Genomic DNA, 19,739 nt, shown 5'->3' with positions numbered 1-19,739 from the left:
GTGCGGGTATACATATCAAGAAAGGATTAACAGGCTTTGTTCCTTTTCTCTTGAAAATAAGACAGCTGAGGGGTAACTGAATAGAGGTCTTAAATTCTGAAAGTACTGATGGTAGATATAGAGAAAATGTTTCTTCTTTGGGGAAGAGCATAACTAGAGGTCATCAATATAAGATAGTCACCAAGAAATTCAATAGGGAATTCCGAAGAAACGTCATTACCCAAAGATGGTGAGAATGTGGAACTCGCTACCACAGGGTGTGGTTGAAGCAAATAGTATAGATGCATTTAAGGGGAAGCTGGACACGCATATGAGGGATAAAAACAGAAAATGCTGGAAAAACTCCACAAGTCTGGCAGCATCTGTGGAGAGAGAAAAAGAGTTAACATTTTGAGTCCATATGACTTCTTCAGAGCACGTGAGGGAGAAGGAAATAGAGAGTTATGATATATTTAGAAGAAGAAAGATGGAAGGAGGCTCGATTGGAGCATAAATGCCAGCATGGACTGTTTGGACCGAATGGCCTATTTCTGTGCTGTATATCCTATGTAAAAACATCATCACAAATGTGTAAGGCCATAAACGATGAATGGAAAATTGTACTTTCTGCCAAGAGATATAAAATATAAATGCTGAGTTGTAATAATTAAACTATATAAAACATATATAAAGTTAAATGCCATGTGCAATTTTTGAATCCAAACTATAGGAAGGATATTCACACAATAGAGAGTGTATAGTGCAAAACCACCTGGTTGCCTGGTATGAGGAAGTACAATTATTGAAAAAAAAATTGAGAAATTGGGGCTGTCTTTATTCAACACATGAATATTTAACTTTCAATGCTCTTACTTTTATTAATGAATTTACCAGAATCCTGATAAAATCTTGTCCTTAATGACAATTTGCTTATGCCATGAGTTGTAGCCACGTTTTCTCTCTCCCTGGTTGTTTCCATATCAAAAATAGCTACTTTTAACTTGCCTTCTTCCAGTTTATCATTTGATGCATCATCTATTATTGGAAGGAAAGAAATGCTATTCTCGTAAGCTGTGGAAATTTATTGATATAAGTATCTGTGTTAAGTACAGAACTAGTGACAAGTAACCTTAAAACTTAAAATTGTGATTTGAATTGCTTTTATTGAAGCAGTCACTTTGCATTTTATGTTATCTTCTTTCCTCTGAATACCACTGGTCACAAATATATCACTGCGTCTTTCAATTGATTTTTTTTTTTGCTTCATATTAGCATTAATTTGTAAATGACAATGCATTTCAGTTTACCAGAGACTTTTTGCATTAAGCAAATGTGTATTTCTCTTTCAAAACAAAAACAGAATTACCTGGAAAAACTCAGCAGGTCTGTCAGCATCGGCGGAGAAGAAATCAGTTAACGTTTCGAGCCTTCATGGCCCTTCGGCAGAACTGAAGCATAGTTAGAAGAAGGGAGAAATATAAATTGGTTTAAGGTGGGTGGGGGTGGGGGGTGGGGGGGGGTGGGGGGGAGAGAGAGAGAGAGACATTGAGGGTGTGGTGATTGTGGAGATGAGCAGATAATCAAAAGATGTCACAGACAAAAGGGTCAAAGAGGTGTTGAAGGTGGTGATATTTGTCTGAGAAAAGTGCTAATTAAGAATGGAAGACAGGATATTCAAAGTACAGCTCTAGTGGGGGTGGGGTGGAAAGACTAACAAGGTTTTAGTTTAGATTTAAAAATAATGGAAATAGGTGGGGAAAGAAGAATCTATATAAATTATTGAAAAAAAAAGCGGGGGGGGGGGGTGGAAGAAACAGGGTGGGGATGGGGGGAGGGGGAGTTTAAGATCTAAAGTTGTTGAATTCAATATTCAGCCCGGAAGGCTGTAAAGTGCCTAGTCGGAAGATGAGGTGCTGTTCCTCCAGTTTGCGTTGGGCTTCACTGGAACAATGCAGCAAGCCAAGGACAGACATGTGGGCAAGAGAACAGGGTGGAGTGTTAAAATGGCAAGCGACAGGGAGGTTTGGGTCTTTCTTGCGGACAGACCGCAGGTGTTCCGCAAGACGGTCGCCCAGTTTGCGTTTGGTCTCTCCAATGTAGAGGAGACCGCATTGGGAGCAACGAATGCAGTAGACTAAGTTAGGGGAAATGCAAGTGAAATGCTGCTTCACTTGAAAGGAGTGTTTGGGCCCTTGGACAGTGAGGAGAGAGGAAGTGAAGGGGCAGGTGTTGCATCTTCTGCGTGGGCATGGGGAGGTGCCATAAGTGGGGGTTGAGGAGTAGGGGGTGATGGAGGAGTGGACCAGGGTGTCCCGGAGGGAACGATCCCTACGGAATGCCGTCAGGGGGGGGTGAAGGGAAGATGTGTTAGGGCCCTCAACCGTGTCCGGCCCATATCCCGCGCATCCTCCCTCACGCCTTCTCCTCCTTCCCAGAAACATGATAGGGTCCCCCTTGTCCTCACTTATCACCCCACCAGCCTCCGCATTCAAAGGATCATCCTCCGCCATTTCCGCCAACTCCAGCATGATGCCACCACCAAACACATCTTCCCTTCACCCCCCCTGACGGCATTCCATAGGGATCGTTCCCTCCGGGACACCCTGGTCCACTCCTCCATCACCCCCTACTCCTCAACCCCCACTTATGGCACCTCCCCATGCCCACGCAGAAGATGCAACACCTGCCCCTTCACTTCCTGTCTCCTCACCGTCCAAGGGCCCAAACACTCCTTTCAAGTGAAGCAGCATTTCACTTGCATTTCCCCTAACTTAGTCTACTGCATTCGTTGCTCCCAATGCGGTCTCCTCTACATTGGAGAGACCAAACGCAAACTGGGCGACCGTTTTGCGGAACACCTGCGGTCTGTCCGCAAGAAAGACCCAAACCTCCCTGTCGCTTCCATTTTAACACTCCACCCTGTTCTCTTGCCCACATGTCTGTCCTTGGCTTGCTGCATTGTTCCAGTGAAGCCCAACGCAAACTGGAGGAACAGCACCTCATCTTCCGACTAGGCACTTTACAGCCTTCCGGGCTGAATATTGAATTCAACAACTTTAGATCTTAAACTCCCCCTCCCCCCATCCCCACCCCGTTTCTTCCACCCCCCTCCCGCTTTTTTTTCAATAATTTATATAGATTCTTCTTTCCCCACCTATTTCCATTATTTTTAAATCTAAACTAAAACCTTGTTAGTCTTTCCACCCCACCCCCACTAGAGCTGTACTTTGAATATCCTGTCTTCCATTCTTAATTAGCACTTTTCTCAGACAAATATCACCACCTTCAACACCTCTTTGACCCTTTTGTCTGTGACATCTTTTGATTATCTGCTCATCTCCACAATCACCACACCCTCAATGTCTCTCTCTCTCTCTCTCTCTCTCCCCCCCCCCCCACCCCCCCACCCCCAACCACCTTAAACCAATTTATATTTCTCCCTTCTTCTAACTATGCTTCAGTTCTGCCGAAGGGCCATGAAGGCTCGAAACGTTAACTGATTTCTTCTCCGCCGATGCTGACAGACCTGCTGAGTTTTTCCAGGTAATTCTGTTTTTGTTTTGGATTTCCAGCATCCGCAGTAGCTTTTAGCTTTTTGTTTTTATCTTTGTATTTCTCTTTGATGGTTTTCAGAATTTGATATTCTAACTCCTAATGTATTTAAGTACATTTAATGTATGCTTTGTTTTATTGATCTGTGTTGCTATCCAGGAGAGAGCATTGCACAGTTGACTGATGTGGGCGCCTTTGACCAACCAGAATCGGATACAAGGGCAACAGTTTACACAGATAAAACTGGAATGATAAAAGCTGCACGGCTACTACTGTCTTCTGTTACAAAAGTACTGGTGTTGGCAGACAGGGTAGTCATAAAACAAATTATCAACTCCAGAAGCAAGGTACGTAACTGTTTAAATTATCAAGAAATTTACACGAAAAAAGAACTTTATAGTGTTTGATACCTACACAAATCACAATAGCAAGTTTTAGAAAAGAAAACCAGTGTGATGACTAACATTGCATTGAACCTGTATTAACATGGGAAGAAACTAGTAACTAAATATGCTTTACATCCCCAGAGATTGCATTTTGCGGAATAGTCTATCTGGTATTAATGAAAATAAATGGGCTTTTACAATTATAGCCTTGCAGAATGCATTTTCTTGTTGAATGAAGAGAAGCAATTGCTTCTTCTATAGTTAGAATGGAGAGGAACATAAGAAATGTGGATGGATACTTTGTTTGGAAATACAGTTACCAGGGAACATGAAATTTGACATTTAACCTAATTGTTTTCAGAACAATGAACTTGCAAACTTCAATGTCTGTAAAGGTATCTGGGGAAGAAACCTTCAGTGTTTCTTCCCTCATAAGTCATCTAAGCTCAACAATTGTGGTGGCTATGACATACAAAAGAAAACAACATGAGTGTTACAGTACTTTGCGTCTTCAGTGGCAATTTTTGGATGGGCAAATAGTTTGATATATATAGATTACCAGTCACTGAATACAACAAAGTCAGCTACTTGTACCTTTTCACAAAACACTGAAAAAGTCAGTAGGTCAAAGAAAATGTACATTGGCAGATAGGAACAGACTATTCAACACCTCAAACTTGTTCTGCCTTTCAGTTATATCATGGCAGATCTGTATTTGACTTTGCTTCATATCCTTTGATATATTTTTGTTCAGTAATGACTATTAATCTCAATTCTGTAAATTTCAATTGACTCAGGACCACCTTTCATGGGAAAGAATTGTACAGTTTAGCTACTCTTGTATGGGGATAAAAGTACTTCCTGATTTCACCGCTAAATGGCCTAGTTTTAACGTTAAGGTTGTGCCCCCTTGGTCTGTATTTCGACAGTTGAGAAGCAGTTTTTCTCCATATACCCTATCACCCTTTAATCATTTAAAATTCAATTAGATTAATCAACCTATTCAAGGAATAAAAACTAAATTTCTGGAATCTGTCCTCATATAGAACCCTATGGAATACCACTTGTCTTATCCCTCCAACCAATGACACCAGGTTGCCTGCAATTCAGTGCTCTTTCATTTTTGCTAATAATCTCGTGTAGAACCTGATCAAATGCCTTCTGGGTGTCCATATCAGCAGCATCCATAGATAAATCCTATCCAACATGTTAATGTTGCCTCAAAAAAAAAATTAACTAGATCAGCCAGGCATGCTCTAGCCTTCAGAAATCCAAGCTAACTCTCTGATTTAGCTGATGGTTGCTCAAGCACTTGGTCAGTTCAAACATGAACAAAAGAGCAGAACTCCCGAGGTGAGGTGAGAGTGACTGCCCTTGACATCAAGGCAGCATTTGACCGGGTGTGGTATCAAGGAGCCCAAGCAAAACTGGAGTCCATGGGAATCAGGGGGAAAGCTCTCCACTGGTTGGAGTCATACCTAGCACAAAGGAAGATGGTTGTGGTTGTTGGAGGTCAGTCATCTCAGCTCCAGGGCATCACTGCAGGAGTTCCTCAGGATAGTGTCCTCAGCCCAACCATCTTCAGCTGCTTCATCAATGACTTTCCTTCCATCATAAGGTCAGAAGTGGAGATGTTCGCTGATGATTGCACAATGTTCAGTACCATTCATGACTCCTCAGATACTGAAGCAGCCCATGTCCAAATGCTGCAAGACCTGGACAATATCCAGGCTTGGGCTGACAAGTGGCAAGTTACATTCGCGCCACACAAAGTGCCAGACAATGACCATCTCCAACAAGAGAGAATCCAACCATTCGCTCCTTGATGTTCAATGGCATTACCATCATTGAATCCCCCACTATCAACATCCTGGGGGTTACCATTGACCAGAAACTGAACAGGACTAGCCATATAAATACTGTAAGAGCAGGTCAGAGACTAGGAATCCTGCAATGAGTAACTCACCTCCTGACTCCCCAAAGTCTGTTCACCATAAGTCAGGAGTATGATGGAATACTCCCCACTTGCCTGGATGAGTGCAGCTCTCACAACACTCAAGAAGCTTGACATCATCCAGGACAAAGCAGTTCACTTGATTGGCACCACATCCACAAGCATTCACTCCCTCCACCACCGACGCACAGTAGCAGCAGTGTGTACCATCTACAAGATGCACTGCAGGAATTCACCAAGGCTCCTTACACAACACCTTCTAGATCCATGACCCACTACCATCTAGAAGGACAAGGGCAGCAGATAGATGGGAACATCACCATCTGGAGGTTTCCCTCCAACTCACTCACCATCCTGACTTGGAAGTATATCGCCGTTCCTTCACTGTCACTGGGTTAAAATCCTGGAACTCCCTAACCACACTGTGGGTGTACCTGCACTACATGGACTGCAGTGGTTCAAAAAGACAGCTCACAGCTACCTTCTTAAGGACAATTAGGGATGGGCAATAAATGCTGGCCCAGCCAGCAAAGCCCACATCCCATGAATGAATAAAAGAAAAGTCGGCCTCTGATAGATTCCAGTAACTTTATATAAACCTAGATTATTGTTACTTGGTGTCTCTTTCATTCCCTTCTTAAATAATAAATTACCAATTGCAATTTAAAATCCAAAGGCACAATTTTTCAATCTAGAGAGTTTTGGAAAATCATGATGAACTTATCTGCAACTTCCTCACTTATATTTCTTTTAATACAATGGGTGGAAGCTATTATATGCCAGAGATCTTTTCTTATTACATCCTCCATTAATATTTTTTTATATATTAAAGCAATTAAGTTCCTTTTCTTGACTTATTTTGAGGATCCCTTTTATGACTGGCATTTTGTCCTCTTCCTCTGCTGTGAAACTGAATGCAAAGTGCTCCTTTAACAAGCCTGCCATTTCTTTAGTATTGATTATAATTGCACTTGCATCCATTCTGTGTGTTCACAGGGCTCTTTACCACTCTATGGGCAGAATTTTCGGGTCGGCGAGCACGGGCAGGAACCACTCGCCGACGCGCAAAATGATGCATGATGACATCAGGCGTGCACCCTGACGTCATCGCGATATTTTGTTCAGTGGGCACGCGCCGGAGTCAGCTGCGCACCCGCCAAAATGCCAACGGCCAATAAAGGCCACTAAGAAATCAATTAAAGCAGTTTAGAATGCTGCCCGTCCAACCTTAAGGTTGGTGGGCAGGTGAAGAGCGCAGGCGGCCTTCGCATTTTTCATGTTACCTCATCCACGGGCGGGATGAGGTTTCATGAAGTGTTTAAAAATTGAATAAAAATTTTTTTTAAAAATTCATTGACATATCCCAGCTCATGTGATGCTGTCACATGAGGGGACATGTTTTAAAAGTTTTTCATTTCTTTATTTTGATGTTTAAAACTTAAACAAATCTGCGCTCTTTCATGCAGGCCCCGACTCAGGGAATTTCGCCCCCGCCACCTCCGCGCCAGCACAGGGAGCGCTCAGTGCTTCCGTGCACGCGTCACGCTGGGCATGCCTTAATTGGCCCTCCCACGTAAAATGGTGGCGCAGACCCGATCGGGGCGCCGATCAGATTCGCGCCCGCCCCACACAGCGCCACAAACCCCCCCCCACCCACCAATGGGGGGAAAATTCTCCCCTGTTTCTCTTAATATATTTTTAAAATGTTGTCACCTTTGCATTTTTTTCATATTCCTTTGCACCTCTTATTACTTTCCTTTCTTTAGTTGCTGTTTACAGCTTTCCCAGTCTGCAGGATTTCCACTTTCTGTGTATTGTATACACCTTGCCTTTTAGCTTGATGTTCAGCTGGATTTTGGCTACCAAGGAAGGTAGCTTGATATGGTAGCTAGAAATGTGGGCATATGTCCCAAAGACTGGCTGATCATATCAAATGGCATGTCCCAGCCGCTGCTCACAATGTGCAAGGTACAGACCGTATCCAACCAGCCCGTGCTTACAAAACTCAAAACACAGTGTCCAACATTAGATGTGATTCTGTAATTGGGCAACATTTGCTAAATAATCCTCAATGTGCTAAGAGTTAAGCTGACAAACAATTTAAGATTGTCACTCGGGCTCACAATGTGGCACATTTGTGTGTGGTGGAAGCTACATATATTAATACACAGGGCCCTGTTCTTTGCAGACAGAAATAACATGTACTTTCATCACGTCTGTTTCAACTAAAAATAAGTGACAGCCACTCACTGACTCAATCCTCAGGGCAATGCCTTGACCAATCAGTGTCAAGCTGCCTGGTTTAAATTTCAAACAATGCTTGGCAGTTAACTGTCAGTAACTATCAGTTGTGCATTCTCCATGTCAATGCCACTTGCCAACCAATCAGCACTCTCTTCACCATACAGTATAAATTGTTTTCCCTGTTATATTGATATTCTTGTGAGTGTCTTGATGAGTGCAAGACAAAAAGCTTAGAATTTCAGCAATTCTCAAGGTAGCTTGAGTTGGAAATTTCCTAACTCGCTGGACCTGCCTCAGTGAGAAGTGCCCTGAATTGTGAGATGTTTTGCTCCAGGTATGGGTGTTTTCAGAGAGGGGTGGGGGTGTGGGTGCAGGTGCAGGTTAGAGTCTGGTCCGTTGACCCTGGAAGCAGAACCATCGGCCATGGGGGGAGATGAGTGCCGTGGTGGGCTGGTTAGAAGGCCTGCCTCGGTTCGCTGATATTTCGTTCCAGTTTTAGAAAATGTTAGGCCCTCTAGCCTTCACTGCTCACCTCCCGCACCCACCCCCCCATGGCCCCTCGTATCTCCGTGCCAGCTCATGTTCCCACCTAACCCATGGCCCCACCATAACAGCTCCATGATCACTCACCTAGTCTCCACCAGAAGCAGACCTCAGGAGCCATAAATGAAATAAAATAAGCTTCTAAAAATATAATACAGCTCTCACTATACAGAATTGACAGTGGGAAAAAAACGCCCATTCATGAAAACATCAAAGCTTTTAAATCTCCTCAAGCAGTTAATCTCTTATAAAAACAAACAAACCTCTCTTCATGCCCTTTTAAAAGTCTTTTTAAACTATCAATCAAATTGTAAACTCAGTACCCCCTGCCAAGATAATTTCAGCTTTTGAAACATGGCCAAGCATTCTTAATGAATAGTCATTAGGGAAATGTCAACAAAGAACTATTGAAACTGCTCAAACAGATGCTACATCAGCTGGCCTGTCAATCAATGCAGTCCAGCAGAGTTCTTTGATCAATCACTAATAGCTGCAGCCAATTTCTTTTATAGTTTAAAGAGCAGGGGATTAAAAAAAAATTTAGAACATGACAGCTAAACAGACCTTATCAGCTCCTCAAGAGCGTTTACGTCTATGCATCAATTTATTACTCCGGCATTGTGGGTTAAGACCTTTGCAACTGCAAAAAGGGGTCTGCCTGAACTCAACATAAAGTTCAAAAGGCCCTGCTAAGTTAGAGTTTCCCTCCTGTGTGAATCACACCCCACCCCATTCCCCCTTCCAGCAAAAATGGGAAGTGTCGGAAATGGGGGGTGGGACTTGTCCGTCTGGGTCCGGCCCGCTATTCTTAATGTCTGTGGAGTCTTTCTGACTCTGTGAAAACGTGGTCCATTGTCTCTGGCCTCACTGTTGACCATGGTTACTTAACTATACAAGTGGAAGCTTTTCCTTTTAGGAATATGCACTGGTTTTGTAACGTACACTTCTCACTGTTTGTCTTTAATTTTCCCCATTAACTCTCCTCACTCTGCCTTGTGCACCCCCAATTTAAAACCTTGGCTTGAGTATCTCCCTTCTCTGTTCCATACCTGATATCAAATTCAAGCCTATTATGGTCATTATTTGCAAAATATTCCCTTATTGCCAGCTTGATAACTAATTCTGGTTCAACACTAAATCTAATATGATCTGTTCCCTGTCAGTACTGAAGCATGTTGTTCTAGAAACTGTCATGGTCAACACTACATTCTAGAAATTCATCGCTGTTACTCACTGGACTGTTCTGCTCTCCCAGCCTATATGAAAATGAAAATTTCCCACTATAACCAATAATTTAAGAGAGGCCTGTGCTGGGGAAGAATTTGTCCCTGCTCTATGATATTGCAGATGCTGTAAATGAATGGAGGATTAGAACATTTTTGATTTGCACTAGCTGTGGTGAGTTGGAAATTTGTTGAATTTTTCTGGGCTTATTTTAACATTAAGCTTGCTTAGCTGACAGAAAAAATAACAAGCTCTTATAGTTGCATGGTACTGCTGATAACAGCAGAAAAACCCGTGGGCAGCTGCCTTCTAATAATTTACAGTCGGCAACTAAATGAAAAGACAAGTTGTGTTTTCAGTGCTTAATCTTTCCTTCTGTGCATTGGTATAAAAAGATCTGGCTATGTAAAGGCTAAACTCCTACCCTGAAGCATTTCCTTCTAATCACTGTAGACTTAAAACCGAACACACTATTGGGAGAGAAATTCAACATTATTTCACCTGCTTTTTGTGTGTAAACTGAAGCAAAAGAAAATAGATTAAACATTGGAGTTGCCTGTTGCCAAATTGAAAACCACCAGCTTTTAGTTGTGCCCGTGTGACCAAATCAGGACCTGAAAGCTGGTGTTAAGACCCTGATAGAAATTCGTGTACAAATGGGCAGAGTTTGTGCCATGAATACAATGCCTAATTGTTCCAAGTTTTGAGAAGTTCTTAAAGGTTATTCAGGAAACATTTTACAAGTTCAATTTCTCTGAAACCAGGAGAAGTAGGTGTAACCCCCTTGATTGCACAAAAACACAGTGGGCCACCGGATTCATTTCTTTCCACTTTGACCTCTCCCTCACCCCCTAACTGCAGCCTAGCTCTGCTTTAGAGATGGCCAGAATTGGTAAGTCCCAACAAAGTGAGTTGCATCGTGACATCTGGTTGACCTCCTGCAGCTCTTCTGTTGAAAGCATTCAGGCCCATGCCCAAATTACAATCTCGTCTTATTTGCATTCCACTTTCCCATTTTCTCAGTCTGTGTTTCAAAAGCTTCAGGAGGAACTTGTAAATCTTAGAGACAAATTCCCAGAGGAAGTTAATGATTGGGATTTTCCATGCCCGCCGATGTCGGGCATGAGCGGACAATATGGCGCGATCGGTTTCACTATGGCGGGAAAATAGTTTGCAATCGTCCACTCAGCCCGCCGATGGTTCTTCACCACCGGGCATCAGGAACCTCATTGTAATATATCAGCATATCATTATTAGGCCTGCCCGCTGGAATCGTCTGCCCATGTTACCATGTTAGCAGGAATGCACGTTGGTGTAGAACACGTCTTGACAAGTGTGACGTGCAGAAGTTGGGACTTACCCGCCAGGGCTTTGCTCACATTGTGGTCATCTGAGGAGCAGAAGATGCTGGAGCCCAACACCCATGGCACACTGGAGGGGTGTCCATGGCATGCTGGGTTGATTCTCGTGGACATGGTTCTGCTGCAAAGCTACTCACAGAAGTTGGAAAATCACCACTGATGCTCACAACAGGTGATGGTCAAGGGGGTGGGAGAGGAAGGGTTAGGATCAGCTGGGAGAGGAAGATGTGACTGGGGGGTTGAGGTTGGGACAGAGGGGGGGAGGAGAGGGTAACGGTGGAGAAGACTGCAACTGGGGAGGTAGGTGTACGCGGGGTGAAAGGTACAAGGCAAGGAGTGTGGAGAGGGGAGGGTGTCTGGGGGTGTGGGGGGGGAGGGATGTGGAAAGGGGAGGGTGTAAAGGTTGAGGAAGAGGTAAGAGTGGAGGAAGGAGTCAGGAAGTGGCTAGGAGTAAGGCTGGAGGAAGAGGGTAAAGCACGAAGCCTTGAAAGCCCCTGCCACACACACACTTTTCCCTCCAGAATCACTCGTGGGCCGGTCTGCTCCCTCTGTGGTGACAGGTCTTCTGGGCTTCTTATTTCCACCTCTTCACTGGAGGAGATGTCCTCTTGGCTGCAGATGAGGGCATGGATGGAGCTGAGGGACTGGCTGGCTGGGGGTGTTGGTCCCTTGACTCACAGCAGAGTCCGCTGTGACCCAGACTAGAGGTAAATAGTGCATGGCAGCATAATCAAAAGCATGAGAGAGAGCACTCACAGTTGTGTTGAGGGAGGGATGATGTGGTGCAGGATCCTCAGGTGGATGTTCACCACCAACCTCACCATCGCTGCAGGCACGGTCCACATCCTCACCAGTCAGCATGATGGCACACTCCTCAAGGTGAGTGAGGGGCCCAATGTGGGCCACTCCACCCCCGGTCTGGGACCTCTCCCTGCTGATGTGTGCCAGCTTCTCCTGCATGAAAACAGATGGAGAGAGTGTAAGCAGGACACATGCCACTGAGTGGAATGTTTGTGTGGTGAGTGGCACCATGGACAAGAATGAGGTTGTGAGTTCAAGAGGATATGAATCTGATGGAGATGTAAGGGTGTGTGTGAGAGTTAGTGGTGTTGTCCCTTGAGGTGTGAGATCCCTGTGGATGTGTGGTGGGTTTGTGAGTGTGTGAGTTGAGAGTGATGAGAAGAGTGAGTTTACCTGGTGGAACCGATGAGACCATTCACCCTTTAGTGGCACTAGGTGGCTGTGCTCTTTTGGAGGACATTGGCGTTGACCACCACAGCCACCGCCTCCCAAGCCTGGTTGGTAACACTGCTGCCCACCCTGTGGCCAGAGTGGGGGTAGAGGACATCGCGGCAGGCCTCAACGGCACCCAAAAGTAATTCCAGTGATGTGTCATTAAACCTGGGGCTACACTCTTTTTGCCTTTTGTGGACATCATCCCTGCAGTCGTCGTGGGCTGGAATCACTGAGATGTGTGCGAGTGTCTGGACTTTAAACATGGCGCCCGGTGTGATGAAACAGTGAGGTGATCGCAGGTGGGCGAATGAGACCCCGTCCATCATGGAAACGCCATGTTTCCCAGGAATGCATAAATACTGTGGCAGGATTGGGATGATGTGTTGTGAAAACCTGCCATCATGACAGTAGGGTAAAACGTTTTACCTGCCTGCTACCGCATTTAGTGCAAATCTGGGACGATTCTGCTCAATGTGACCATATAAATATTTGTAATTAATGTCAAAAATAGAGCAGAATGTTGATTTTTTTTGCAGCTATTTTGACCTTTATTATTGAGGCAAACCTATACAATGCTAGTGTTCGAGTTAATGACAGATGTTCAGGCTAATATACAGAACTAGTATTTTTCATGGGTTTTTCATAATTGCTCCACCAATTGTTTAGTAAGAAAGAAAGACCTTGATTTGTATAATGCATTTCACAACCTCCAGATGACTCAAAGCCCAAGTTAACTGCCAAGCATTCTTTGAAATTTGCATGGTTTAAATTTCAAACAATGCTTGGCAGTTAACTGTCAATCACCATCACTCGTGCATTCTCCATGGCAACGCCTCTACCAATCAGAGTCTACTTGCCAACTAATCAGCACTCTCTTCACATACAGTATAAGTTGTTGTCTTCCCTCTATATTGGTATTCTTGCGAAGTGTCTGGAAGAGTTCAAGATGAAAAGCTTCAACACGTCTCTTTTATCAGCAATAATTATGCAGTGTGTTGAAAAGACCTGTTGCCAGTAGGCTACCATGTAAGTCATGGTCAGTTGCAGAGTGGTGCATGTATGTATCTGAGGGGCAGATTAGTTCCCTCATTTCACATGCACCACAGTGCCTCTTGCAGTAAAACAGTTGCGATCAGAAATTCTATGGGCTAGAGGAGAGTGCGTGAAATTACGGACCTACACACACAGTGCCACTCTGCTCTCAGCTGTGCTGGATTTTCAAGTCATCAAATCAGCTTTTGTGTTTTGAATCATAGACTAGAACCTTATATCACAGTCCTTCATACCGATGCCAGCTCTTTGAAAGAGTGGTCCAATTTAGTCCCACATAACAGCTTTTTCCTCAGAACCTTGTAAATTATTCCTCTAAGTACACATCCAATTGCCTTTTGAAAGTTCCTGTGGAACCTCCTTCCCACACCCTTTCAAGCTCTGCTTTCTAGATCTTAACTACCCTCAGTGTAAAACTTTTTTTCTCTCCCTCAGTTAACCTATGACCTCTGGTGACCACTAGCCAGAGGAAGCAGTTTCTTCCTACGTGCTCTATCGAAACTTATCATGATTTTGAAACCCCTATTAGGTCCATCCTTAATCTCTGCTCCATGGAGAACCTTCTCCAATCTCTCCACGTAACTGAAATCCCTCATCTATGGCATTATCCTGTAAAACCACCTCTGCACTCTCTGCAACGTCTTGACATCCTTCTTAAAGTGTGGTGTCCAGAATGGTACATGACTCCAGCTGAGGCCTGACCAGTGGCTTCCTTGTTTTTGTATTCAGTGCCCCTATTTATGAAGCCAGATATCTGATGCACTTTCTTAACTGGATTGCCAACTTGCCCTGCCAGCTTAAATAACTTGTGAATATGCACCCCCAGTTCCACCCATTCCTGCAACTCCCTCAAAATAATACCATTTAGATCTCTGGGCATCACTTCACACTTATCTGAATTAAATCGCACCTGCCACCTGTCTGTCCATTTGACCAACTTGCCTATGTCCTCCTGATGTGAATAGCCAAAATTGAAAGATCCCCATAGATTCTATAAAGCCACTCATTGCAGTCAACAGTGCAACTCATTAATAGTCAACAATGCGATGTTCAGTCATGAGACAATGCAAATTCAGACTTTTCCTAAATGTGGTTAAGATTTGATCTTGATAACAATGTAGGATTGTAAATCTGGAAGCAGAGCAAGCACTAAAGCACAGATTTTAGCACAGGTTGGTTCTGATGTCCAAAATCTATTTCACAGCGCTAAAGAAATAAAAGCACTAATCACTACAATTAATATGGGGAGAATTTTCCCATGTGTGGGAACAGGCGTGGCGATCGGGACCGCGCCGCCATTTTACACGGGCGGGCCAATTAAGGCCCGCCCAGTATGTTTGCCAACTCCCGGGGACGGCGGGAGTGGGCGGGCAGAGGCAGATTGGCAATCGCCGCTGGGTTGAATTGCGACCAGGCAGCCTGTTTAAGGCCAAGCTGCAGCCGCTCCAAGGCTGCTGTACGTGGCCAGAGGTCGGGGCAAAGGCACATCGAGGCTAGCCATGCCGGAGGGTGGGGTGGGTGGTCACTGTGCGCCCAGGTTTTCAGACCAGTGCCTTGCTGCCCTCCTCGAGGAGGTGGCAGCACGGCGGGAGGTGCTCGTCCTCGAGGACGGGAGAAGGAGGCCACCCCACTTGACCAAGCGTGCGTGGGAGGAGGTAGCGGAGGCCGTGAGCTCCCATGATGTGGTGCAGCACTCGTGGACCCAGTGCCGCAAGCGCTTCAACAACCTGCTGCACACGGGAAGGGTGAGCAGCATGTTGGCATCGTTCACTGCACCCATCATGTAACCACCTCCCTCGCTGGCGCCCCACCCATGTCTGATTGGCCTGAGTGCAATGAGTCATTGGCGGCATGTGTCCTTAGCTGGGCAGCCCAGCAGATATTCCCTATGCATTCATCAGTCTGAGAGGGTGGTGATGAGATGGGTTCTGCACCTGCAGCATGTGGTGGACTGACACCCACATGACTGTGGTGGGGGCAACCTGGAGGATCTGAACCCAGGCTCAGTGCTCGAACTCCAGGACATGTCGAAGTCAGGGTGATGACATGGTGGGAGGGGGATGTTCAAGGTGGCATGGCACAGGTGGATCTGCTGCCCTCTGCGCTCCACGTCATTCTGCCTCCTTGCAACGGCTGGTACAGCTGTGTGTTCCCAACTGTGATGAAGTCAGCATGTGGCCAAGGTTGCGGGGGGGGAAGGACACACCTGGCATATTTGTGTGAGTGCTGGCCAGCAGCAGGGGAAGGATGCACTGCACCCCTGCAATGGGCAACTGGGCTTGGAGTGGGCCGGCTGCCAGGAGATTGACGGTACAAGTATCACTTATCAATGCTATTTTTTTCATTTCCAGGAGAAGAATCCTCATAACAATGTCAAGCGGCTGAGGACTGGTGATGGGCCAGGCCAGATTTTGCTGCTTAGCCATTTTGAGCAGGAGGCCCTCGACCTGGAGAAGTGCCTTGCGCCCAGGTCCACTGGAGCCGGAGAGGCTGGGGTTCCACGGGCAGGTATGTATGGCCAGCACTCACGTCACCAGTAGACTCCCAACAGCCATGGGCCATGGCAGTGCTAATTGTTGAGTGAGTGACATAACCAACAAGGCTTGCCCATTGCGTGTGGAATGATGAGTGCATGATGCGCCGGGGGACAGGCATGTACAGTGACATTGCCCGCAGGCTAACTGATCGAATGTCCTTACTCTTCCTTTTAGCATCATCGGCGCATGGCCGGGAGCAGGAGCAGCAGGGCCCCCTCTGATACCTGAGGTCCATGAAGTTGCACCATCAGAAGCATCACACCATCTCTGCCAGGCAGGCACCAGCGCAGATACTGGCACCTCAGTGGGCATCATATCTTCGGCTAGTGTCCCGGGTCACACGGGTGAGGGCACTTCACAGTCGCAGGAGGAGCTGGCGGAGACAGAGAGTGCCAGTGACGCCAGGAGTCGGAAGACTGCAGGGGCCAGGCACATGCTCAGTCCGTCGCTGATGATGAGCCTCTGGAGTCGTTGGCGACGCAGCCAAGTGATGAGATGCAGTCGGGTGTGCGGGACCATCTGGTGGAGATACATGAGGCTGTGCTTGGCTTGGTGTCAGTGGTGGAAGAGTCTATGTGGACTGTAGCTGATGCATTGAGCCTCATGGCTGAGCGCCAAGCTTCCTCCATGGAGAGAGTGGTGACTCTCATGGAGAGGCATCTCCAGGGACAGGATCGGGGTTCCTGAGGTTGTGCTCGGATCTGCAATCCCTCACAGGGGCATTGACTTCATGTGGTCAGTACTCGTGTAGGTGGTGGTTTGGATACCAGGTATCTCACCTTGGTGCCCATCTATCTACTGTGAGCAGGGAGGGCTGAATGGACCTCACCTCGGTGGAGCAGCTGGCTGCCGTCTCTGCTGGTGCCTCTCAGCGTGCTCCAGATGAGGGCGGCAGCTCCTCCGTCCCTCTGCCAGTGATTGCGTCACCCAATGAGGCTGCAATGACTGGGGAGATGCCAGCTGCAGAGCTGGCAACTCCCTCCCAAGCAGGGCCAGCACAGGCTCGATGGGCCAGAGGACAACCGCCAAGGTCTTCGAGGCCAACAGGACATCAAAGAGAGCCGGCCTGTCTCAGGTGCCAGTGCCAGCGAGGTGGCACCACAAAGACGTAGCGCCTGCAAATGTAAAATGAGGGCACTTTAGGCAGACCCCAGGTTCATCACTGGTGGTTTTTTTGTTGGCCTCCCTATGAGTTCCTTCTGATTGTGTGTGAAGTGCAACATCATTTTATTTGTGTTACGTCAAGAGACTTTTGTTACAGCATTAAATTTATGTCGTCTAAAATGGCTGGGGATGCCTCTTTTCTTGGGCAGGTGTATAGATTCCTGAGACGTTATGAGTGATTTGTGTGTCATTGACATTTATTGACTGGGCTCATCGTCAATGTTCCTATCCTAACAGATTTGGCACTAAGGTCTCCAGGATGGAGGCTGCAGCCCATGCTTGTGTTCGAGGTCCATATGTGCTGTGCTAACTAAAGGTTCCTTGGATTAGAGCATCCCGGGTGTCCCTGCCTCCCTGAAGTATGCCCGGGTCAACGTCTGCCCCCTCATCATTTCCCTGTGCGTGCTCATCCTTGGACTCACCGCTGGACTCATCGTGTTCAGCTGCAGCCACTCTATCTACATCTTCTTCATCCGCAGGGTCACCCCTTTGCAGCGCAAGATTGTGGAGAGCGCAGCATGTAACCACTATCACCGACACTCGATCTGGGGGGTACTGCAGTGCGCCCCCGGAACGGCCCAGGCATCTGAAGCACATTTTGAGAAGACCAATGGCTCTCTTCACCACAGCCCTTGTGGAGGCGTGGCTCCTATTGTACCGCTGCTCAGCTTCTGTTCTTGGATGGCGGAGAGGCGTCATGAGCCACTTTCTGAGGTGATAGCCCTTGTCACCCAGCAGCCATCCATCCAGCCGGGCTGGAGCACTGAAGAGCCCAGGAGCCTGCAAGTGTCTGAGGATGTAGGCATCATGGGAGCTGCCTGGGTACCTTGCACAGACTTGTAGAATCTACATCCTGTGATCACACACTATCTCCACATTCATGGAGCGGAAGCCCTTCCTGTTGACGAAGGCACCGGGCTCACCTGCTGGCGCTTTGATGGCCACATGTGTACAGTCTATTGCACCCTGGACACGGGGGAAGCCAGCAATGGCCGTGAAGCCTCTGGCTCACTGTGTCTGACTTGCCTGGTCCCGGTGGAAGTGGATGAAGGTCAATACACGCCTGAGTCTGTGACCCGCTTGACACAACTGTGGACAGCTGATTGGGAGACACCGCAAAGATCACCCACTGACCCCTGGAAGGAGCCAGAGGCATAGAAGTTGAGGGCAGTTGTGACCTTTAGAGCCACTGGCATGGGGTATCCTTCCACACAGCTGAGATCATTGGACCAATCATCTGACAGATAGTATTGACTGTCTCCCTTGACAGACGGAGCCTCCTTCGGCACTGCACCTCAGACATATTGAGGTAACTGCTTCGCCTTCTATATAGCCTGGCAGCAGGATAGTGGCGTCTTCTGCGGCCCCTTCCGCCTTGCACTACCTCTTGGCCCTGCACCCCTTGTGCCTGCGCCTGTCCTCCCAATGGTGGCTCCCCTGGAGGCTGAATGTGCACTCCTGGCCTCCTCCCCCATCTAGCCCTCCCTTCCTCCTCAGATGAGGTGCCTCCAGTGGAGAGATCACCTCCCATTCCTAGGCTCAGGCAGGCTTCCTGAAATCTACAGGCCCCAAAACAAATCCTCACTGAAAAGTGCTGACCTGAAGGTTATGAGTCCAGTCCAAGCAGTTGCTATGTGTTTGCAACTTTTCCATCTCACACAGGCAAGCTTCACTAACTTCTGAGCAGTAACTTTTAAATGTCTGGATTCGCGACCCCACTGAGCCCTCTTCTCCCGCCCGTGGATGAACTTCATGCAAGTTTTTGATACCCGCCTGCTCATTGCGCCCGTGCGACAAGCTGAAGATCGCACGGGCGCATGATGGCTCGTGGTGACGTCAAGACGTGCACCCAACGTCACCGCGCGTCATTTTATGCATCGACATGTGGGTCCTGACCCCCACATGCTGACAGAAAAATTCTGCCCTGTGAAGACTCAATTAAGAAAAATGCAGAGTCTCAATTGGAATTTCACCTGTCAGCTGCTTTGCTGTTTTCAGTAGAAAGTGATAACTGGCTAGTTAGGATGGGTGAAAGTCAGAATAAGGCTCTCAGCAGCAAGCTAAGTCCAGGAGGGGACAAATTCTAAGCGTTTTGCAGGTGGGGAGAAGTGAGGGGAGTGCCTTATCCCAAGGCAGCAGAGACACAGAAAATCCTATAAGACATGGAGGAGCACTCTTGCACCTCTGGGCCTCAAAAATAAATTTTTAAAAAACCTCGCTTAGTTTCTGGTTTCCTGACAGCAGCTGGCGAGGTGACCACGGTAGGCACCCAGCATCAAGAGTCCAGCTTCTACTGCCAAAACCAGTAATGTTAAAATGTGGAAAATGGAGCTGCTCCCCCTGCCCCAAGCCCTCCATTTTTGTTGATCAGATAATTAAAATTGCCCTTCATATGTTTTACAAAGGCTTGCAGAAAAGTTACAGAATGGAAATGGGTAATTTGACCCAGCCAGTTTGTGGCGTTCAGCTTCCACGCAAAGAAATATTTCTAAACAAATTTACCTAACCT

The 19,739-nt window shown here is 46.7% G+C and overlaps 1 protein-coding gene across 4 annotated transcripts in view; it reads left to right on the top strand.

The window, feature by feature from the left end:
* Positions 1-19,739, top strand: part of ctnnal1 (catenin (cadherin-associated protein), alpha-like 1) — a 395,162-nt gene that overhangs the window by 216,234 nt on the left and 159,189 nt on the right. For all 4 annotated transcript variants that reach the window (XM_078538519.1, XM_078538520.1, XM_078538521.1 and 1 more), the window contains one exon: positions 3,691-3,878. In XM_078538519.1, coding sequence (XP_078394645.1) covers positions 3,691-3,878 — 188 coding nt within the window. The remainder of the gene's footprint in view (positions 1-3,690; positions 3,879-19,739) is intronic.

Source organism: Cetorhinus maximus, chromosome 3, assembly GCF_964194155.1.
Source record: "Cetorhinus maximus chromosome 3, sCetMax3.hap1.1, whole genome shotgun sequence".
NCBI lineage: Eukaryota > Metazoa > Chordata > Chondrichthyes > Lamniformes > Cetorhinidae > Cetorhinus > Cetorhinus maximus.
The sequence above is the reverse complement of the archived record's forward strand: the minus strand, read 5'-3'. Positions and strand labels throughout refer to the sequence as shown.